This window comes from Crocuta crocuta, unplaced genomic scaffold (assembly GCF_008692635.1).
Source record: "Crocuta crocuta isolate KB4526 unplaced genomic scaffold, BGI_CrCroc_1.0 scaffold333, whole genome shotgun sequence".
NCBI classification, from domain to species: Eukaryota; Metazoa; Chordata; class Mammalia; order Carnivora; family Hyaenidae; genus Crocuta; species Crocuta crocuta.
Window position 1 is genome coordinate 4,309,135 of NW_027532856.1, and position 24,207 is coordinate 4,333,341.

The 24,207-nt window shown below is 38.5% G+C and overlaps 2 protein-coding genes across 8 annotated transcripts in view; one reads left to right on the top strand and one right to left on the bottom strand.

Moving 5' to 3' along the window:
* RAD51C (RAD51 paralog C) overlaps window positions 1-13,839 on the bottom strand; it is a 29,428-nt gene extending 15,589 nt beyond the window's left edge. For all 3 annotated transcript variants that reach the window (XM_077745615.1, XM_077745614.1, XM_077745613.1), the window contains exons 1-5: window positions 13,659-13,839; window positions 10,110-10,368; window positions 9,164-9,330; window positions 7,673-7,806; window positions 1,338-1,469 (exon numbers count right to left, since the gene is read on the bottom strand). In XM_077745615.1, the coding sequence (XP_077601741.1) occupies window positions 1,338-1,469; window positions 7,673-7,806; window positions 9,164-9,330; window positions 10,110-10,368; window positions 13,659-13,776 (810 nt within the window). In that variant the 5' untranslated portion in view covers window positions 13,777-13,839. The remainder of the gene's footprint in view (window positions 1-1,337; window positions 1,470-7,672; window positions 7,807-9,163; window positions 9,331-10,109; window positions 10,369-13,658) is intronic.
* A 591-nt stretch (window positions 13,840-14,430) lies between these two features.
* The window catches only part of TEX14 (testis expressed 14, intercellular bridge forming factor), a 117,723-nt gene continuing 107,946 nt past the window's right edge, over window positions 14,431-24,207 (top strand). For all 5 annotated transcript variants that reach the window (XM_077745543.1, XM_077745545.1, XM_077745546.1 and 2 more), the window contains exon 1: window positions 14,431-14,479. In XM_077745543.1, the coding sequence (XP_077601669.1) occupies window positions 14,472-14,479 (8 nt within the window). In that variant the 5' untranslated portion in view covers window positions 14,431-14,471. The remainder of the gene's footprint in view (window positions 14,480-24,207) is intronic.

Here is a 24,207-nt window from a genome sequence, read left to right on the forward strand (position 1 = left end):
CCCTAAGGAACTATGCAACCCAACAGTCTTGAGTGCCCCCTACTGGGGCTCTTCATTGATGTATAAAACTACAAATTAATGACAATAATTCAAACACAGGACACTGCTTTTTTGTTATATGCCAAAAAAATATATAAAACTTCAAAAATCAAAATGTATGTTTCAAAATGATTTCATCAAAGAATTCTTTTTCTTTTTTTAATATTTTTTTTTATATTTTTTTATTTCTAGGAGAGAGAGAAAGACAGCGTGAGCAGGGGAGGGTCAGAGAGAGAGGGAGACACAGACTCTGAAATAGGCTCCAGGGTCTGAGCTGGCAGTCAGCACAGAGCGTGACACGGGGCTCGAACCCACGAACTGCGAGATCATGACCTCAGAGAAAGTCGGACGCTTAACCGACGCTTAACCCAGGTGCCCCTCATTAAAGAGTTGTTTATCCACTTATGCTACATTATGGATATGTGCTAAAGACTCTCTAATTAGGGTAAATACAAGAAAGTCAAGTTAAGCAATTTGCTCTTTTCCAATTTCCCTCCTGGACAAGTGTATTTGTGTGAGAATGTGGCATAGGGTTGCAGAGGAGACAGTGACGGCAAATAGGCAGAAAAAAAAAGATTGTTACCTCACTCCTCTTTATGTCTTCACTTGGAACTTATGTGTACATCTAACCTCATATTTCAAATCTAGAGAGTTCGCTCCATCTCCAATCTTCCAGGTTGTTCACACTATGTAACTTTTCTATCGATCTGAATCTGTGATTACACAACATGTACTAATAAAAAGACCCAGAGTAAAAGAAAAACGGGATGTTAGAAGACCTTACCTGAAAAACATCAAGCATATTTATGAAAAAAAAATTTTATATGTTGATTTTTTTGAGAGAGAGAGCAAGTGAGCAGGGGAGGGACAGAGGATTTGAAGAGGGCTCTGTACTGACAGCAGCAAGCCTGATATGGGGCCCAAACTCACGAATTGTGAGATTCTGACCTGAGCTGAAGTTGGACACTCAATTGACTGAGCCACTCAGGCGCCCCCCAAAAATGTCCAGTATATTTAGACAAGAAAATCCCAACATTGCAATTACCAAATGTAGCATTCCTTTATCAAACAAGTCCATTTTGAAATATCGCATCTTGACTATGCTTGTTATTTTCTAGGAAAACTGATATACAACATTTATGTCTTGAATTAATTTTTTCCAGAAATCAAACCAAAACTACATTCTAAACCATCCGTATTATTTGCTTTTAGTCAAATTCTATTTTGTTATTTCTAGACATTGTTATGTTACACAAGCTTGACTTCATTATAAAGTTCTCTTGACTAATAATACTTACAGCTAACCTGTAGTTATTTGCAAGGCTGATCATTTGCTGGGCTAGGCCATTTAGTAATCGAGTACGAAGGGAGAGGTCATCTAGGTCATGACGAAAAGGAAAAGCAATGCCATCCACTATCACTAATCGAACCTAAATGTGGAAGAGATAAGGATATTAGGTTTGGTGTTAAAAATAAACTTTAAAAAGTGACATCCAAAAAGCATAGTTCATTGCAAGAAAAAAAAAATCCTTGAAATACAGGGTTCTATTTCTAACTCTCCAAAAGCTTTGGAGAGCTATAAATCTACTCACCCAATGCTTTCTGCATTAATCACCGAAAGTTAAAATGTACTCTGATTTGATAATTTATCAACTTGGGGCACCTGGGTGGCTCAGTCAGTTAAGTATGAATGGATTTCAGCTCAGGTCACGATCTTATAGTTTGTGAGTCAGAGCCCCAGGCTAAGCATGGAGCCTGCTTAAGATGGGAGTTCAGAGTCCCAGGTCTCACTGCCCCTCCCTCGTCATGCTCTCATGTGTGTTCTCTCTCTTCCTCAAAAATAAATAAACTTCAAAAATAAAAGACAATTTATCAACTTTAAAAAGTAATTCAACAAAAGAAAAAGAAGCAATTTTCTTATACTTTGCCACTATACACAATCTTTACAGAGGCATTTCACACTGATAAAAAGCACTTCTGAAGTCTTAGTAAAACAAATTCTTCAAGTCAGTATTTCATTTTACCGTCAAGATTTTTCGTTTAAAAAAACTTATCAAATATTAATCATACCATCTTCAAAATCTAGTTCTTGGCATACTTTTCCTCCTTAATTTTAAATATACTATAAGGCAAATAATTATTACAGAATCTGTTAAAATGTAGAATTCAGCATGAGACAGGTTTGTCTTGAAATTCTAATCAAGACAGTTCACTTATAGATGATAAATATTTTCATGACAGTTGCAGTATAGTCCAAGATCTAAGGTCCAAGAACAAACAGAATTTGGGAACTAATCCAAATATGAAGAAATTTTAAAAACCTGTTAAGATTATATATTTTTCTATCTAATAAGGATTACACTAAAGAAGAGGATTTGATAAAGACATGTCTAAGGAAGTCATTTTTTATCTTTTATTTAGAGTATTCATTCCTTCATTCAGCAAATATTTACTGATACCTACTATATGTCAGTCACTGTTCTAGGCAGTGGGGAACAAAAGACAAGGTCCCTGTTCTCTTCTAGTTTATGTTCTAGTGGAGTAAAGGACAAGTAAAATGCAAGCAAATACATGAATAATTTCTAATCATATTAGGAGTTATGAAGAAACTACACTGGGTGAAATGATGACAAATAAGTAGGTGATAAAGTAGAGAGGTTAACTCAGACTAGATGTGAGGGAAGGCATCAATGAAACAGGAGGCAACAGAACTGAGTCCCAGATAAGGACCACTAAGATGGAAAGAGCCCACATATAAAGACATACACACATACCTTTTTGTATTGTGACAGATGGTAACTAGACATATTGTGGGGATTATTTCATAATGTGTAAAAATACCAAAACGCTATAATGTACACTTGTAACTAACAGGATTTTTTACATCAATTATACTTCAATTTAAAAAATATACCTTTGTTGTTTCACTTTCATCACACTTGTTAACATAAGCAAAAATATCAATCAGCATTCCTGTTAAAACAGTACTTGTTCATCATGAGGCGGGCAACTTCTTTTGAACTGGATAGCAATCATATGCTCATTGGTAGTGTGATTTTGCCAAATAATTACATAGGTCAAATAAGAATACATAAGTTTAGCAAAATTAAAATGAAGGCAAACCTCATAAGTTGGCGGTAAGAATGTAAAATGGTTCAGCGACTATGAAGAAACAGTTCAGTGATTCTTCAAAAAATTAAACATAGTATTACCAATTTGACCCAGAAATTTCACTTCTGGGTTTATGCCCCAAAGAACTGAAAACTGGTACTAAAAATATATATATGTACATACATGTTCATAGCAGCCCAATTCACAATAACCAAAAGGTAGAAACTGCCCAAATGTTCATCAATAGATGGAAGGATACAGAGATTGTGGTGTATACATACGACAGATTATTATTCCACCATAAATAGGAATGAAGTACAGATATATGCTACGAAGCAGATGATCTTTGAATCTATTATGCTAAGTGAAAAAGCCAGACCAAAAAGATCATGTATTGTGTGATTCCATTTATATGCAATATCCAAAATAGGTAAATCTATAGAGACAGAATACAGATTGGTTGTCACCAGGCTCTTTGCAGGGAGGCAGGATAGGGAGCAACTCTGTAATGAGTATTAGTTTACTTTTAGGATGATAAAAACATTTGGAACTAGATAGAGGCAGTGGTTGACAACACTGTGAATGTACTAACTGCACTGAATTGTTCAGTTTTATTTTTTAATTTTTATTTATTTATTTGAGAGAGAGAGAGAGAGACACAGGACAGAGACAGAGAGACAGAGAGAGAGATCAAGGGAGAGGGGCTGAGGGAAAGAGAAAGAGAATCCCAAGAAGGCTCCATGCTGAACATGGAGCCCAATGTGAGGCTCAATCCCACAATCCTGGAATCGTGACCTGAAGCCAAAATCAAGAGTTGAACACTCAGCCAACTGAGCCACCCAGGTGCCCCTGAATTGTTCACTCTTTTTTTTAATGTTTTATTTATTTTTGATAGACAGAGGCAGTGCAAGCAGGGGAGGGTCAGAGAGAGAGGGAGACAAAGAATCTGAAGAGAGGCTCCAGGCTCTGAGCTGTCAGCACAAAGCCGATGCAGGGCTTGAAGCCACAAACTGCGAGATCATGACCTGAGCTAAAGTCAGACGCGTATCCGACTGAGCCACCCAGGTGCCCGGTAAATTGTTCACTTTTAAATGGCGAATTTTATTATGTGAAATTAATCTCAATAAAAAAATCAAATCAGTGAAAGCTTTCTGTATGACTCAGTTGGCTACAGATTTATAATATAGAGTATCACTTGGGAGCACCTGCATGGCTCAGTTGGAAGAACATGCAACTCTTGATCTCGAGGTTATGAGTTTAAGTCCCACATTGGGTGTAGAGATTACTTAAATAAATTAAACTAAAAAAAAAAAAAGAGAGTATTCTGTTTTATTATTATTTGTAAATAGTGTGCTATCCATCCTTTATGTCAGCAACTTTATAATAAACTATGTATGTATATATATGCATACATTTTCTTTCCCGGAAAGCCAGTCACTAAAAATTTACCAGCATACCAATGGAGTGGTAAAAATGAGATTACACACACACACACACACACACACACACACACACACACACGTGTATTTATTCATTTACTTGTTCATTCATTGGTTCTCAAAGGCCAGAAAGTGATAGGATGACATATACAAATTGCTGAAAGAAAAAACATTGTCAACCAAGAATTGTGAATTGGGCGAAAGTATTCTTCAAAAGTGAAACAGAAATTAAGATATTCCCAGATAAACAGAATTGTTAGATCTATTACAAGAAATACTTGGAAATACTGGAAAGAGTCCTTCCAGCTGAAAATGAAAGAACACCAGACAGAAACTCAAATCCATACAGAAAGAGTATCAGTAAATGTAACTACATAAGATATCTCAAAGTCATGGAGGAGGGCACTTGTGGGGATGAGCACTGGGTGTTATATGGAAACCAATCTGACAATAAACTATTTGTAAAAAAAATAATAATAATAAAAAAAATTTTTTAAATGATCTAACTACAAACTTTCTACAAAAGACTCACTTTAGGTCCAAAGATACACATAAAAGTGGAAGGATAGAAAAAGATATTGCCTGCAAACAGTAACCAAAACAGAGCTGTAACAGCTATACTAATATCAGACAAGAGACTTCAGGAAAAAACTTGTTACAAGAGACAAAGAAGGATAATGATAAATAATAATTTATATAAAATAATTGTATAATAATAAAAGGGTCAATTCATCAAGAAAATATAGCAATTATATACTGTGATGGCAAGTGCAGAACCCTCTCCCCAGCTGCTCCCCAGCATCCTGACTTGCCGACCGCCTGCCTGCTTACCAATAAAGAAAGGCTGATCTATTAAAAAAAAAAAAAAAAAGGAAACGATTGTAAATACATATACACAATAGGGCTAACAATAGAGCCTTAAAATATCTAAAGCAAAAACTGACAAAATTAAAGAAAGAAATGAGACGATTCTATAGTAACACTGGAGATTTCAACACTCTGCATTCAATGATGGACAGAACTGGACAAAAGATAAACCAGGAAAGAAAAGACCTAACGCTAGAAGCCAACTAAAATGAACATATAAACACATATAAAGCATTCCACTCAAACAGCAGAATGAATACACATTCTTCTAAAGTGCACATGGAACATTCTCCTGGATAGACCTGGATGTTGGGTAACAAAATAAGTCTCAATAAATACATAAAGATGGAATCATATAAAGTTATCTTCTCTGACCAGAATGGAATGGAATCAGAAACCAGCATCAGGGGCGCCCAGGTGGCTCCGTCAACTGGGTGTCTGATTTTGGCTCAGGTTATGATCTTGCGATCCATGAGTTTGAGCCCTGAGTCAGGCTCTGTGCTGACACCTCAGAGCCTGGAGCCTGCTTCAGATTCTGTGTCTCCCTCTCTCTCTGACCCTCCCCTGCTCAGCTCTCTGTTTAAACCCAAATACAACATGAACAAGTGGGGATTTACAGCCAAGAAGCAGAGTAAGAGGGGACATCATGGGTAGGATTCTTGCTAAAGTGACCTAACACAATTCTTGTTACAGGCAGACCAAAGACATATACATCAAAAGTGGGGAATAAGAACTTGAGATACCAAGGGTGATCAAGTATTAAGGGTGGGAGACTCTCTCTAATTTATAAGATTCTTTACTACTGTACCCCTATATTCATAGCAGCATTATTCACAGTAATGAACTGCATTGGTCAGGCCTAAGACAGGATGTGGATGAAGTTCAAGGCCTATTGAAAAAGAAGACTTAGAGGAAGTTGACTAATGTTTGGTCAAAGAGAGTCTTTGTCATGTGTAATATTTATCAAAATTAAATATGTATATACTCTTTAATGTAATTCTAATACTTAGAATTTATCCCATAAACATACAAATGTGCCCCAAGATGAAGAATTATCTCCGAACAATTATTAATAACACCATCTAAAAGATCACCAACAGGATTAGTTAAATTAAGGTACTTACTTTTTCCCCAATTTTTTTACATAGTAAAATACACATATTCATCTTGTAAAACTGAACTCTATACCCATTAAACAATAACTGTCCATTCTCCTCTTCCCCCTAGGTCCTCATAACCACCATTCTACTTTATGTGTCCATGAATTTAACTACTCTTGACACCTCATCTCATGTAAGTAAAATAATATGGTATGTCTTTTTTTGGTGTGACTGGCTTATTTCACCTTACATAATGTCCTCAAATTCATCCAAGGAGTAGCATATGTCAGAATTTCTTTCCTTTTTAAGGCTGAATAATTTTACATTGTATGTATATACCACATTTTGCTGATCTATTCATCCATCAATGGATACTTGGGTTGCTTCCATGTTTTAGGTAATATTAATAATGTTGCTATGGACACAGGTGTATAACTATCTCTTCAAGATCCTGTTTTCAATTCTTTTGGTTATATACACAGAAGTGGAACTTCTGGGTCATAGGGTAATTCTATTTTCAATTTTTTGAGGAATTGCCATACTGTTTTCTGAGGCAATTGTACCATTTTACATTCCCACCAATAGCAAAAAGCACCTTCTTAAAATCAAATAATATGCAGCTGAAAAAAGGATGAGGTCTATCCACATGTGGTGATATAGAAAGATATGCAAAACTCTAAGCCAAAATGGAAGGTGCAGAACCATATTATGGTCTTATCCCATTAACAAATGTTAAAAATGGGTAGACAGATACTGCGAAATATATAAAAATTTTTTTGAGGAGACACACAAAAAACAATAGTGGTCAACTTTAGGGAGAAGTATTAGGAAGCAATAGAAGGGTAGTTTTATTTTTCATTTTACACCGTTCTACAGAGTTTGTTAGAAGCTATTCTATCATTACTGGAGACAGAATCTCTTTCTATATTATTTCAATTTCTTACTTTGGGCATAAGATATATATATTAAATATATGAAAATATAAATAAACTGTAGGACAAGGAAGAGATTTTTGAATGGGCATATGCCACTATACTATTTACTTATTTTTAATGTTAATCAAACACCTCCCAAGATACTCCAAAGGTTAGCTGTATTTCAGTATTTGAGCATTACCTTTGAGTGTTCTGAAAGGAAGTCTGGAAGGAGATAAACTTGTGCCAATAGCTCTGTGTAGTCACGACAACGAAAATAGTAAATATGGGAAAGAATATTTTCAAGAGTGAAATCCTCCAAAGCTTTTGGGTGCTCTAAAATAAACAAAACAATCTTAAAATAATTAGTTTTACTTATTTTGATATATTGGTGATTGTAGGAAAACAATACTTTTGAAAAACAAAATGCTTCACTGTGAATAACAAACTTTCCACTCAAACTGAAAGATAACAAAATTGTAACAAAATTACTATAAACTATCATTGCATAATTTCTGGCCTCTTATTTTCACCTACTCCACTGTTTCCTCCATGTGTATTGAGAAACTTTATACACATACACAACTACAGTTTTAATGCCTGCCTTTTTGTATTTCTAGTTATTGACTTTCATTGAATAGAAGTAACATAATAGAATTTCTCTTTCTCTTTGTTTTTTTCATAGGACTGCAAATTAAGAGGTGCCTGGAAGGCTCAGCTGGTTAACAACCAACTGTTGATTTCAGCTCAGGTCATGATCTCACGGTTGGTGAGATGGAGCCTGCTTGGTATTCTGTCTCCCTCTCTCTCTGCCCCTCCCCTGCTTGCGCTTTCTCTCTAAATAAATAAATAAATATTTTTAAAAAGTCAGATGCTTAGCCAACTAAGCTATCCAGGTGCCCCACCTTTAAATGTTTTTTAAAAAATCAAATACTCTTGGGGCGCCTGGGTAGCTCAGTCAGTTAAGTCTCTGACTTCGGCTCAGGTCACGATCTCATGGTTCATGAGCTCGAGCCCTGTGTCTCATGTCAGGCTCTGTGTGCTGACAGCTTGGAGCCTGGAGCTTGCTTCATATTCTGTGTCTCCCTCTCTCTCTGCCCCTCCTCTGTTCACACTCTGTCTCTCTCTCTCTCAACGATAAGTAAACATTAAAAAAAAAATCACTCTTTCTACATCACAAGCTCAAAAAATCCCCACTTTAATAAAACAATGAACACAGCCATGAAATCAATTACATTCTACTCAGAGCACCCGAAAGTCAATAAGCTTAATACTCTAAACATTTCCAACATGGTTTTTCAAAGCTACCTCTGGTGTATTAAAAAACCAGTATGGAAGTCAATATAAACTGAATGCATTGAATATATGGAATGCACTGAGACAACATTTACTTACATCAAGGTGTCCAACAACATTAATTTATAACTGGCAGTTCAGAGCATGATGATTTGAAGTCATACACTGAAATACACACACAGGTTATATGGCCCAGAAGCGAGGGCCATAAAATAAAAAGAAAAAGCCAGTCTAGGTTGTGGCATTTCTAATTCTATAAAAGACATCTGAATGTTTAACACTAGGACACTGTCAAGTCATTAAGCTTCATTCTAAAGGGTTTCTTGCTGAGGCTTGACAGGTACATATGCAAATTACTTTTATCATACAGAAAAAAGAGGATCACTTGCTAACTTACCCTCTCCCATATGTGTTCCTGCTATAAGGTGAAGGTGCTGAATGCAGGCAGTAGCAAGGTCTACCACTCTCTCAACCATAAAACTTCCTTCAGTATCAATAAAAACTGCTTCACCTTCCACTCCTCCAAAACATTCTGGTATCTGCACATCTACCGCCAACTGCATACTGTCAAGAGAAGTATGAATCGTTATCATTACCATCTAAGGCAGTGTTTGTTTTTTTTTTTACATTTTCTAACTATTACTATTCTAGTTTTTTTTTTTTTTTACAAATCGTTTATTGTCAAATTAGTTTCCACATAACACGCAGTGCTCATCCCCACAAGTGTCCTCCTCCATGCCCATCCCTCCTCCCCCCAACATCCATCAGTCCTCAGTTTTTGTCAGCATTCAAGAGTCTCTCATGGTTAATGGCAGTGTTTTTTCAATGCCACATCACCACCCATTAGGTACCACCACAGATATGGCTAACTCTCTCCTCCAAATGTATATATTTCAATTGATATTTGGATTAGTGCCGGGGGGTACTCATAAAACTATGATTATGGACTTTTTAGTAGTTTTTAGGCCTCTGGGAAGGAAACCCTTTCTTATACATAAATCTACTTTCAAATATCTGACTTTCAAATATACTCCCAGGAAATAATTATATAATAAAATAGAAGACTGCCTGTTTATCCTAATAAACACATTACAGTGTTGCAAAAGAAACATTTTTGAATATCAAAATAATCTCAAAACAATCCATATCAATTTATCAAAATGGTAAACTGATTTTTGTCTGATGTATGTGTGTGCGCGCGCATACACACACACACACACACAAAATTAAAAGCACATACATGCTATTTTTGGTCTCCTGAATATAGACCCACAGTACCATATTCTATTACTTACATAAAATGTTATTAAGCCTACCCTTAAGAGGGGAACATTTGACTTTACCATAATTGTGTTTTTCCAACACCTGGTACTCCACAAATTTCTGTTGTTTTGGTTAAGGGTATTCCACCCCCAAGAATATTATCTAGTGCTGAACAGAAGGTAATTATGAAGCTCTGGGTATGCTCCTGCTCAAGAAGTTCCAGTGCTGTACACTTCTTGCCTGACTCAGCTGCAGCAGCATATCTTGATTTATTTGTGAGACATTCTCTTCTTATAATTTGCAGAGTTTCTAATGCTTCCTCTTTAGATATCCCGACTTCTGAAAGTAAAATAAGAGAAAAAACAACAAAAACACCCTGATTTTAGAAATTTAAAAGTCTAACATGCTATTGGATTGTCTTCATTAGTTCTAATTTTTAGATAATAAGAGTGATGCCAAAAGTAAAGAAATATAAAAACGTAACTAACATTCCACCAACTATTGAATTTTTCAGGTTGATAAAAACAAGTAACTATGTTTCTTAGTCTTTATGTACTTTACATGTATGATTATTTATTACCTCAAAAACAGAATTTGGAAACCTATACCTCTAAAGCATTTGAGTACTTACAGTAGTATCTCAGGAGGTAGAAATAAAAATGTACTGGCAGTCAGTTCTTTTACTATCCATTTTGGTCCCATGAAGTCACAGTTATCTTGCTCTAATAAGGTATCTAAATTACTTCCAGAAGATAATGAAAATGGCCTCCAACTGCCTAAAACAAGATTCAACTTTAAGAGGTACATGTGCATGTATTATTCATAATAAAAACTTTTATGGAAACACTGTCATGAAAAATTCATAGTCACTCCAAATTATTATTTTTTAATGTTTATTTATTCTTTAAAAAAAATTTTTTTTTTTAATTTATTTCTGAGAGAGAGAGAGAGAGAGAGAGACCGCATGAGCAGAGGAGGGTCAGAGAAAGAGGGAGATACAGAATCTGAAAACAGGCTTCAGGCTCCGAGCTAGCTGTCAGCACAGAGTCCGACATGGGGCTCGGACTCATGAACTGCGAGATCATGACCTGAGCCAAAGTCGGACGCTTAACCGACTAAGCCACCCAGGTGCCCAATGTTTATTTATTCTTGAGAGAAAGACAGAGCATGCGCAGGGGCGGAGTAAAGAAAGAGAGGGAGGCACAGAATCTGAAGCAGGCTCCAGGCTCCGAGCTGTCAGCACAAAGCCCGACGCAGGGTTCAAACTCACGAACCATGAGATCATGACCTGAAGTGAAGTTGGACCCTTAACCAACTGAGCCACCCTGGTGCCCCTCACTCCAAATTATTTAATGAGAACAATTATTTGATGCACAAATATTTTTTTTTAATGTTTTATTTATTTCTAGGAGAGAGAGAGAGACAGCGTGAGCAGGGGAGGGGCAGAGAGAGGGGGATTCACAGACTGAAACAGCCTCCAGGCTCTGAGCTGGCAGTCAGCACAGAGCCCGACGCGGGGCTCGAACCCACGAACCGCGAGATCATGACCTAAGCGAAAGTCGGACGCTTAACCGACTAAGCCACCGAGGCGCCCCTTGATGCACAAATATTTTAAACAATATACTTACGCTTCCTTAACTATGCAATTTCATTCCTATCAGACAATATGGCTTGACGAAATAGCAATTACAAAAGAAGCTGCTGGGGCATCTGGGTGGCTCAGTCAGTTAGGCATCCGACTTCATGATCTCACAGGTTGTGAGTTCAAGCCCGACACTGGGCTCACTGCTGTCAGTGTGGAGCCCACTTTGAATCCTCTGTTCCCTTCTCTCTCTGCCCCTCCCTTGCTCATGCTTTCTCTCTCAAAAAAGAATAAACAGGGGCACCTGTGTGGCTCAGCCAGTTGAACGTCCAACTTTGACTCAAGTGATAATCTCATGGTTCGTGAGTTCAAGCCCCATTATCAGGTTCTGTGCTGACAGCTCAGATTCTGACTCCCTCTCTTTCTGCCTCTCCCCTGCTCCCACTCTGTCTCTTTCTCAAAAATAAACATTAAAAAAAAGTTTTTAAAAAGGAATAAACATTTAAAAAACAAAAACAAGCTGCTAATGAAAAAAATAATGGTGAGGGTGACATCACCTACAAATTTGATATGTCACTGCTTGATTTAGTTAGGATATGAGTGTAAATTTGGCACTAACAAAAGACAAAAATGGTGACAAGGAAATGAAAATCATGCCCAATTAAAGAGCCTAAACTCTGGAGTCCTATATTTTAGGTTTGTAAACTAACTGAATCACTTACTATGTAGTTATTTAGTATGGGCAAGTTACTTTTTTTGCCTCAGATTTTTTCTTTTGCAAAACGGGAATAACACAATACATGCTGAAAAGTTTGGTAGAATACAGAAGCCATCCAAAAATGCTCATTAATTGTTAGCTATTATTATCATGCTGATTCTCTCATTTCTTTTTTTGTAAAATCAACATACAGAAAGAGCCCAATATGGGGCACCTGGGTGGCTCAGTCAGTTAAGCGACCGACTTTGGCTCAGGTCATGATCTAACAGTTTGTGGGTTCGAGCCCCACATTGGGCTCTGTGCTGACAGCTATCTCAGAACCTGGAGCCTGCTTGAGATTCTATGTCTCCCTCTCTCTCTGACCCTCCCCTGCTCACACTGTCTCTCTGTCTCTCTGTCTCTCTCTCAGAAATGAATAAAATATGAAAAAAAAAGAGTCCAATAAACTTTGGGGGACAATGTGCAGCTTAAGATTTAAAACAGTTAATGCTGTAGAGGAGGACACGTATGGGGATGAGCACTGAGTGTTATGTGGAAACTAATTTGACAATAAACTATTTGTAAAAAAAAAAAAACAAAAAAAAAACAGTTAATGCTGGGCCTACATTTATTCTTGAAGGACAAGTTGAAACCTCCTTATTTTCCATGTTGAGGGCCAGGATTTAAAATTTGTTCTTTCTTAAGAGCACAGTTCTGAGCACACCATAATGTGTGTATGTAGAGCGGGGCTGACAGCACACAGCTGTCATGCATACCTCATGACACAGTGGTTCCCACCAATGTAACATCTACAGTGTTCTGGAATAAAAAGTTTGGGGGGTTTTGTTTTGTTTTTCCAGTGAATGACATAAGAGAAGCAATGTCTTCTTTCTATCCCTTTCTCCAGGTTCTGGGGATTCTGCTCCCTTTCTCGCTCAATGTCTCAAACCCTCTCACGAATCCTCCATTTCTCAAAGGTAATCCCTTGCCCCATGAATTCTGGCACAGCGAAAACTAGATACACTGGGTACCAATCCTGGCTCCACGCTATCCTAGCACAGTCATCATAAAAAGCTACTTAACCTCTCAAGCATCTGTTCCTTCATCAACATATTGGACATAATAACCCACGTTAACAGGGCTCTTGCTGAATAATAAATGAGATAATGAGCAAATGTTTTCAAGACCGCAGTTCTAACCGCCCAAATCATGCCCGTTTCACTTTGCAAACGCAGTTTTGGACGGAGGAAACTGGTGGACACTGGGCTGATGCCTAAAGGCGGAAGAGCCGAGATGGACGCGGCACAAACGGCAGTTCGTGTGCCTCAGCTTGCTACCAGGAGTCATTACCTTTGCTGAGCTCGGATGGCTTCACCTCTAGAAGTTCCTCGGCAGTCTGGAAACCTGCAGACACCAACTTCACCCGCACCGCTGGGGACAGCGGGAAACTCACTAAATCCCGCTGCATTTCAAAGCCCGACGCTTACGCGCGCAACCGCACAAACCCAGAGTTGCTAAACCCCGGCCTCAACGCCGCACGCCGGCACGCCCGCGCGGCCCGCGCCGTGTGACGTCAGACGTCAGACGGAAGGGGCGGGGCCTGCGGCTTGCCTGCTCGAGGCCTAGAACCTGGCCCCTTTGAGGAGGAACCGTAGATTTTCAAGCACCCGCACCGTTTTAGTCGTGATTCTTCCAAATCCCATATAGGATTTACCCCATCAAACATACATCCTGACAGTAGAAAGATGTATGGAGACCGCAAGACGGAGACCAGGCCTTTCACACATCTCACCTTATCCCTGGCCCCTTGGGTGGAAACCTCAGAGTTATTAACAGGAATGAGCTCCCGGATTGGGGGTAACGCACACATTGGCTAGTTAGCAGTTTGGGGTATGAAACGTTCATATAAGCGTTAATAAGTGTCTCCATTATAGGGTTCCAGTTTCTTGGCTTTTCTTGTCAGGTGTACCCCTTGCCTTCCCCCTTCGCCTTTCCCGCCCTCGCCCTCGCCCTTGCCCGCGTGAGGGATTGTGGGCCAGCACCCCCCCCCGCCGCGGAGAGCACCAGGCGCCCAATCCTAATCCACGCCTTCCCCGCGAGTTCAGTCTGAAGTATGGTGGTTTTCGAGACCGTTGGTTCACCGCCTGCCTGGTAGCTGGAAAAATGAGCAAGTAATGTACCCTTAGTGGGCTGGGCGTGGGCTCCCCGTTTTTGAGTGGAAGTACTTGGGCTAAGCAAGAGCTCCTGCTCTGATACAGAGTTGAGAAGGGACCACTTTTGAAACAGAATTTTGAGGGAATTGAGGCGATTTAGAAGGTGGTTTACGCAGCCTTTCCTTGGCTAAGTGAGTATGATTCCTTTACGGGAGTAACTCGTTCGCTGCCTTTTGGTAAGATTCTTCGCCTTGACTTTTTTTCCTAGCTTAAAGTAACTCCCTGAATATTGCAAATCAGAGCTCCTTAGCTACTTAAGATCCAAGGAAGGAAACGCGTTGAGAACTTCAGAAAAATCCCACGCATTTCAAATGCTCACAATCGTACCACGAGGTGTAAACAAGGACATAGAAGCTTAGTTTTCTTGAAGCCAAAATTAAAACCTAGTACCCTTTCTTCTACCCTGAACTACCTCCAAATTGTGAGCCCATCTTGGGGTGGCGGCTGGGGCGTAGAATTCAAGAAGTGTTTGTCCCCATTTGGTAAGGCGGAGAAAATCCGGTGGGACAGATCAAAATGTGTCCTGTTTGCCACTCAGTAGTAGTTAGTCACATCTGAGCACACATTGGGGATTACATAAACGTAGGGAGAATTCATGCTTATAAAGCAACCAGCCTTGGGTGAAGAAGAGATGGTGTTAACATATTCAGGGCTAGACCTTCAGTTAGTTTGCTCAAACTCTGTGGAATCAGTCGTGTTTAGAACTTAGTTTCATTGACAGTGGAGAGTTAAAAGTAGTTGACTGTACCTGCAGTCATACAATTACGTGTTATTAATAGCTTATTTTGACCCCTGAATTGCGTATAATTATTGTTTTCACGTCATTCTTAAGATTTCTTTAATGCAGTTTGCTCTGTAGTTAGGCTTTCAAACTAGGATCCATTTTTATGAAGCCAGGCACTAGAAACTAAACAAAGCTGTGGGATTTTTGTGAACTTTCCTATTGTGTCAGATTCTCTCCAAAAAAAAAATTTTTTTAGAGAGGGAAGAATTGAATGATTTAACTGGTAAGCTACTTAAAACATACTAAATACACTAATATATTGTAAAGTAAAATGCAAATATAAAAATAAATTTTCGCATAAATATAAGACAGAGGAAAGATCCAGTTTCAACCGGATACCTCAGTGGTCTCCCAAAGCCTCATGGGAATATGGGTTTTTCTTCCTTTGCAATTTGTGGTTACTTGATGAAAATTGAGAGGCACTGCTATGGACAAATGAGCATGAGCTTTGGAGTCATACAAATTTGGGTTTGTATTACATCTCTGGAAATTATCAACTGTAAGACTTGCAGCAGATTACTCCGTTTCCTCCTGCAGGTGGAAGGTAAGATTTCATGGGGTTATTGGAAAGATCAAATGAACAAACATAAAGTCTTTAGCACAGAGAAGGTACATAATAAATTTTAGCTTCTTCATTTTAAAATACTCTAATATGTGTAGTCAGTTGAATAAAGCTCAGCAGAGTGCTAATGCTGAGAGACATTTTTAAAATCCCTACAATTATAAAGTGCCAGAGAAAAGTGCATATATATGTTATTGAACTTGATGCTTACAATGATTCTGTGAACAGTTTACTGGGCTGTTTTGTAGAGATATTGGAGAGGAGTAATCTGAATATTTCTGTTTATAGCTGAGAAGTTTATTTTCTTTTAACCTAAAAATATAGAACTTCTAAAAATGGTGACCTGGCATGTTCAAGTAGATTTGGGAATGGTGAGAGAAATGAGTGCTGTTTGGACTGAGAAAAAACTTTGAATCTAGGTTTAGCTTTAAAGGTGGTTATGATAGGGATAGGGATATCTGGGTGGCTCAGTCAGTTAAACATCTGACTTCAGCCTAGGTCATGATCTTGCCGTTTCTGAGTTCAAGTCCTGAGTCAGGCTCTGTCCTGACAGTTCGGAGCTTGGAGCCTGTTTCAGATTCATTCTCATTCTCTCTCTCTCTCTCTCTCTGCTGTTCCCATGCTCATATTCTGTCTCTCTGTCTCTCAAAAATAAACACTTTTTAGAAAGGTGGTTATGATAAAGTGTGTGGCCTCAGACACATATGTGGAATATCACTATCAATGCACAAAGTCTTATACATAGTAGGAGCTCAATATATATTTGTCCTACATAAACTCTTGAAACGTTCTTCACATTTCTGTGATATCACACTCCTGATTTCCTTCCTACCCAGCTGGCTTTCTGTCTCACTTGGAAACTCCTCTTCCTTGCCCTGAAATGTTACGGTTCTTTTAAAGTCCCATAGCAGAACTTTTGTTGACTATTCTGTTCTCTCTTCCTCTCTTGTTCTCTCTTACTCTCCCTCTCCCTCTCTCTGCTATCTTACTCACATTCACAGTTGAGTGACTATATGCCAGTGATTCTTAAATTTATATTTCTAGCCCTGGCCTGTTCTCTGGCCTACAGAGGCAAATATCTGATTGCCTCCTAGACGGTGCAAAATCTCCCAACTCAGCCTGTCTTAAATCTAACTCATTATCTTCTTCAGCCCACTCCCAAAACCTAGTCCTTTTCCTGCATTCCCTGCCTCCGGGAATTGAATATCCATCCTTCCATGTGTACAGACCAGAAACCTAGGAATCATTCTTGACACCTCGTTCCCTTCCACTCCCCATGTTCAATGCACATGCAAATTCAATCAATTTTCTCTTTGATATCTCTTGATTATGTTCATGTCTCCATCTCTAGGCCAAGCTCTCAGCATTTTGCTTGTAGGTACATAAGATCCTTTTAGTTGGTCTCTGCATCTTCCCCTGTAGTTTGTTCATCCATGCTGCGGCCGGAATGTTCTTTCTGCAGTACATTTCAGTTCATGTCACGTCCTATTTTGCTCTTAGGATACAGACCAAATTTCTTAGACTCCCTTTTAAGGCTATCATTCACCAAATGCCTCTGTGTGATCATTTACTTAACATATGTCTACTTCAGTAGAGCGGGACCATGTAGATTTTACTGTCGTTTTCCTAGAGCCCCTAGCCCAGTGTATGGCTTTAGTAGGTGCTCAATAGATACTTGTTAAAAGAAAGGATGATTAGATGATTGACCTGTACTTCTCTCCCTATATTTTTTCTATTTTGTAACTTTAAATATTGTGGAAAATATATACTTATAAGAAGTATATATTTGTAGAAAATGAAATGTAGAAAATATAAAAAAGAAAATAAAACTGATTCACAAACTTTCTATTTAACTCATAGATAAATTTTGGTTTATTTTATTACTTTGGTTTATTTTAATCTTTCTACAAGTTCATATGAAAGTGTTTATTTTACATATTTGCAGTTAAATTGGAAAAAAATTGTATCTTTTGTTTTTCACTTAATATTTTATCAGAAGCTTTCTCCCATGTAATTACAAATTATTTGAAAATTAAGTTTAGTGGTTGCATACTGTTCTGTCCTGAGGACCATCTTTCTAATCAGTGGCCTATAGGTGTACAGTTGAATTATTTCCAGTTATTTTGCTGTGATGAAATAGCATTCTCTCTCTTTCTCTTCTCTCAGGATACATTTCTGGAAATAGGATTCCTGGGTACTCTAGAGAGTATGCACTTTTTCATTTTGGATCATATTCCCAAATGTTTGTACCACTTACACTTCTATTGACAGCATATGAGGGCTAGTTTTACCACCTCCACCCCAACACATTTGCAGTCTTTAAATGCTTTTCCTGCCTCTTTGTTATTGAGGTATAATTGATTTTATTATTTTATTTTATTTTTAAAATTTGTTTATGTTTATTTTTGAGAGCGAGAGAGAAACATTGTGAGCAGGGGAGGGCAGTGAGAGAGGGAGACAGAATGGTTGTTATCTTTTATTACAAAGAGAGGTTAAATTTTTTTCACATAGTTTTTTTTTTTTTTTTCTGAGAGAGACTGAGACAATGTGAGCAGAGGAGGATCAGAGAGAGAGAGAGAGAGGCACAGAATCTGAAACAGGCTCCAGGCTCTGAGCTGTCAGCACAGAACTATGAGATCATGACCTGAGCCAAAGTCAGATGCCTAACAGACTGAGCCACCCAGGCGCCCCTCCTTTGCCCACTTTTAATTTGTAAAAATAGTAAAATACACATAACCTAAAATTTACCATCTTCACCATTTTTAAGTATACAGTTCAAAAATGTTAATTATATTCACAATATGGTACAACCAATCTCCAGAGCTTTATCTTTCAACGCTGAAACGCTGTACCTATTAAACAATAACTCCCAGCTCCCCCTTCTCTCAGCCATTCTACTTTCTGTTTCTGTGACTACTCTTGATACTTTACAGAGGTGGAATAATGAAGTATTTGTCTTTTGGTGACTGGTTTATTTCACATAGCGTAACGTCCTGAAAGCTTATCCATGTTGTAGGATGTGTCAGAGTGTCCCTTCTTTTTAAGTTTGAATAATATTTAATTGTATATTTATACCACACTTTGTTTATCCATTCAAATGTGAATGGATACCTCCATAGGGCTCCTGGGTGACTCAGTCAGTTAAGCATCTGACTTTGACTAAGGTCATCATCTCACTGTTTGTGGGTTCGAGCCCCATGCTGGGCTGTGTGCTGACAACTAGCTCAGAGCCTGGAGCCTGTTTCAGATTCTGTATCTCCCTCTCTCTCTGACCCTCCCCTGCCCATGCTGTCTCTCTCTATCTCAGAAATAAATAAAACAAAAAAAAATTAAAACAAATGTGAATGGACACCTCTTGGCTATTGTGAATAATGGTGCAACGAACATCTGTGTACATTCTTTCCCATCTTATAACTGAGGTACTTTAATTTTAAAAATATATTTATGGGCACATAGGTGGCTCAGTTGGTTAAGCATCTGACGTCAGCTCAGGTCATGATCTCCAGGTTTGTGAGTTGCAACCTCATATTGGGTAAGCTCGAGCCCCAGAGCCCCATGTTGGGTGAACTTGAGCCCCACTTCAGGTGAGTTCAAGCCCTGCTTCTGGTGAGCATAAGCCACACTTCAGGTGAGCCCCACTTGTCTTTCTCTCTCTCTCTCTCTCTCAAAAATAAAAATAAATAAAATATATATTTGTAACAGTTCTTTTTTTTATTATCAGAAACAGTAACTAATACTTATGGTGCTTACTGTAGGCCAAGCATTCTGCTCAGCTTTGAGTCAAAACCCATATTGAATTCAAAACCCATATTTGTAATGCATATGCTGCCTACCCTCTCTGATATGCATGTTGCATTGTACAGGCTATTTGCCTAATCTGTACATCACAAATATCTTCCCACTTTGTCATGTGTATTTAAACTTAGAGGTTCTCAGGATGCCTGAGTGGCTCATTCGGTTAAGCATCTGACTCTGGGTTTTTGGCTCAGGTCATGATCTCATGGTTTGTGGGTTCCAGCCCCTCATCAGGCACTGCACTGCGTGAGATTCAATCTCTCCCATGCTCGCTCTCTCTCTCTGCCCCTCCCCTGTTTGGATATGCTTACTCTCTCTCAAACTAAAAAAATGGTTTTAGAGGTGCCTGAGTGGCTCATTTGGTTAAGCGTCCGACTTAGGCTCAGGTCATGATCTCATGGTTTATAGGTTCAAGCCCCGCATCAGGCTCTGCATTGATAGCTCAGAGCCTGGAGCCTGCTTTGGATTCTGTGTCTCCCTCTCTATCTGTCCCTCTTCTGCTTACACTCTGTCTCTCTCTTTGTCTCTCTCAAAATAAATAAACATAATAATTTTTAAAAATTAAAAAAAGATTTTAAACTTTGAGATTTTCTACTTTGTTGATGTTTTTGTATGCAAATATAGTCAAAGTTTGATTTAATTCTGACTTTGGTAACATGCTTAGAAAGTCTTTTGTTTGGGGCGCCTGGCTGGCTCAGTCGAAAGAGCACATGACTCGATCTTGGGGTTGTGAGTTTGAGCACCACTTTGGACATAGAGTTTTTTTTTAATCTTTATTTTTGAGAGAGAGAGAGAAAGAGAGACAGAACATGAACAGAGGAGGGGCAGAGAGAGGGAGACACAGAGTCCAAAGCAGGCACTGGACTCCGAGCTATCAGTGCAGAGACCGATGCTGGGCTCGAACTTATGAACCATGAGATCATAACCTGAGCCTAAGTTGGACAGTTAACCAACTGAGCCACCCAGGTGTCCTGAGATTACTTAAATAAGTAAGAAAAAATTTCAAAAAGTCTCAGGACGCCTGGCTGCCTAAATTTGGAAGAGTGTGCGAGTTTTGATCTGGGGTCATGAGTTTGAGCCCCACATTGAGGGTAGCGATTACTTAAATAAATAAACTTTAAAAAATAAATTATAAATAAATAAAATAATTAACTTCATATGGCTTATAATTTAATTTGACTATTTTAGTCTATCTGATTTTTTTAATGTAAAGTAGGAGGAAGAAAGTAATTTTTTCCTTCTTTCCAGAGGTGAGCCAAATTTCTAAACACTCTTTTTGTTTTTAAGTTTATTTATTTATTTTAGGGATGCCTGGGTGGTTCAGTTGGTTAAGTGTCCGACTTCAGCTCAGGTCATGATCTCACGGTTCATGGGTTCAAGCCCCACTTCGGGCTCTGTGCTGACAGCCAGCTCAGAGCCTGGAGGCTGTCTTTGGATCCTGTGTCTCCCTCTCTCTCTGACCCTCCCCTGCTCATGCTCTCTATCTATCTCTCAAAAATAAATAAAACATTTAAAAAAATTTTTTTAAGTTTATTTATTTTTGAGAGAGAGAGCATGCACACTAGCAGGGAGGGGCAGAAACAAAGGGAGAGGTAATCCCAAGCAAGTTCTGTGCTGTCAGTGCAGAGCCCAACATGGGGCTGAATATCACCAACCTTGAGATCATGATCCACAAGAGTCAGAGGTATAACAGCCTGAGCTACACTGGCACCCCTCTAAGCACTCTTTATGAGGTAATCTCCCTGCCCCATATGACATGCTTTTTTTATACTTTATATATGTATATATACTCTTATACATTTATGTACTTAGGTCCTATATTTATTGTGTTATTTTTAAAAAAACGTTTTTAATGTTTTATTTATTTCTGAGAGAGAGAGAGAGAGAGAGTCAGCATGAGCAGGGGAGGGTCAAAGAGAGAGGGAGACATAGAATCTGGAACAGGTTCCAGGCTCCAAGCTGGCAGTCAGCACAGAGCCTGAACTGTGAGATTATGACCTGAGCCAAAGTCGGAGGCTTAACCGACTGAGCCACCCAGGCACCCCTTTTGTATGTTGTTTTAAAACTCTGTGAGATCCAGTTCATAAAGATGTTATTGATTTATTTGAGTTTTGCATTTTTATTTATGAGATTAATCCGTGAAGTTACTATGTCTACTTTCTCTGGTTTGGGCAATAAAATTTTGCAACCCTTGTAAAATGAATCAAGAAGCTTCTTCAGTTTTTCTATGTTAACTTAGTTATTTTTTAACAAACACCTGTATTTACTTATATTTTTCCAGTCAAAGAAATATGGCTTTCCTCATATGATACTGAGTTCTATACGGATTCTGTGAGGATTATAGCACTAATGTCTTTTGTGGGGCTTGATCTCATGAACTGTGAGCTCATGACCTGAGCTGAAATCAGATGCTTTTTTTTTTTAATTTTTTAATGTTTTATTTATTTCTGAGAGAGAGAGCATGAGCAGGGAAGGGTCAGAGAGAGAAGGAGATACAGAATCTGAAACAGGCTCCAGGCTCTGAGCTAGCTGTCAGCACAGAGCTCGATGAAGGGCTCAAACCCACAAACTACGAGATCATGACCTGAGCTGAAGTCGGACGCTTAACCGACTGAGCCACCCAGGCGTCCCTGAAGTCAGTTGCTTTAACAAACTGAGTCACCCAGGCACTCCAGCACTAATGTCTTTCTTAACCTGCTAGAGCTACAAGAAAGTGAGGAAAGTTACCTTTTTTGCCATCAGGCACACTGTCTCAGACGAATGTTTTGATAACTAGGCCAGTAACAAACAGTAAGTTCTTTTGAAATATTGAAACTAGTCTCACAAAGAGTATGGGGGTTTTAAGAGCTGTGTGTTATTGGTTTAAGAAATTTTCTGAAAATGACACTTTGAATTTAAGAGTTGTTTGGTGGTAACAGTATTTTAGTTCTTAGACATCTCTTTCTCCTTACATGAGTGGTTCCTGTCAGATTTCAGAGTATCTTAACTTTTATTTCACAAAACAAAATATAGGTATTTTGTTTATAGACCATATTGTATATACATATATATGTTTGTGTGTATATATGGATATATATTATATAGTTCTTGGGGGGAGAAAATCTATAAAAATCAAATTGGTTACTGTCAAAAGGTCAGACTTGAGGAATAGTTGCAGCTCATATCACGGAGTTTCCTCCCTTCTCTGTCCCAGATTGTTTTTCTCTCTCCATCTCAGATACCTGTATGTTCTCAGTTGTTCCTTATTAATCTTTAATAAGATTTTTAAACAGCATTTTTTCTTCCTGTTTTAAAGATATGAAACTCTGACTAATTTTTCTTGGCAGAGGACAGAACACCAGAAGAATCTTGTATAATAAAAAGACTTGGGGAATAAGATGATTCTGGTGTGGTCTTGGAGAGACCATTGAAGAGCAGTTGGAACTTGGAAACTGAAATTTTAATCTACAGTGATGAAGGCAGGAGAGGATTAAGACTATTTATACGTGGATGTGAAATATTTGAATTATTAACCATTGCCTGAGACAGGATTCACTCCATTTGAAGAGTCTAATATGAATGAATGAGGGCTGGATCGTTTCTTGTAGGATGGATTCTTTTTGCTTGGGAAGACATCCTGGTCAGTCAGGCTTCCAGTCCTATAGACCATCATCACATTCTAGCTCTGCAGACTTCTGGTATTTCCCCAAATGTGGGGGGGGGGGGGGGGGGGGGGGGTTTTCCCCNACTAGTATTTATACAACTGCTGTTTTTTTCAAGATTTCCTTTAAAAAAGTCATCTCTACCCCAAATGTGGGGCTCAAACTCATGATCCTGAGATCAAAAGTGGCATAACCAACCGGCCAGCCAGCTGCCGTCCTATACACCTGCTCTTTTAAGTAAGGGTGATCATTTGCTGCATATTTGAAAGAGCATAGCTTGTACTTGTGCTGGAAGACTTGAACAACCTGTTTAACAATACTAGAACTGGATTTTCTTTTTTTTTTCTTTTTTTTCTTTTTTTTTTTTTTTACTGAGTTGGGGGGAGACAGAGGATCCAAAGAGGGCTCTGCACTGACAGGAGAGAGCCCGATGCAGGGCTTGATTTCATGAACTTGATAGCCTGACTTGAGCTAAAGTCAGACACTTTACTGACTGAGCAACCCAATCGCTCCACTAAGACTGGATTTTCATATGCAGTTTTGCCAGATTTAATCTTTTTAGCTTACCGAACTGCACTGGACATCAGTGATGTCATTAGCTAAAAAGCCTTGAAAGAAGGAACCCATTTATGTGGTTTACCTTTAAATCTGTAAAGTGTCTTTACCTTTGTTTTATTTTAACAGCACCATTAACCCTGTAGGAACAGGATGTGCTAAATGAGATCAACAAAAGGGGTGTGGAATATGTAGATAAGTGCAGTGACTGCTGGTCATAGTTACATTTAGGCATATATTTCCTAAGATTTTGGCAATATTCAGATATACAGAATATTTCTCCATAGTAACTATAGTTTGGAAACTACTTGAGAAGCAACGGGGTCAGTAGAATGCATGAGAAAAGTGA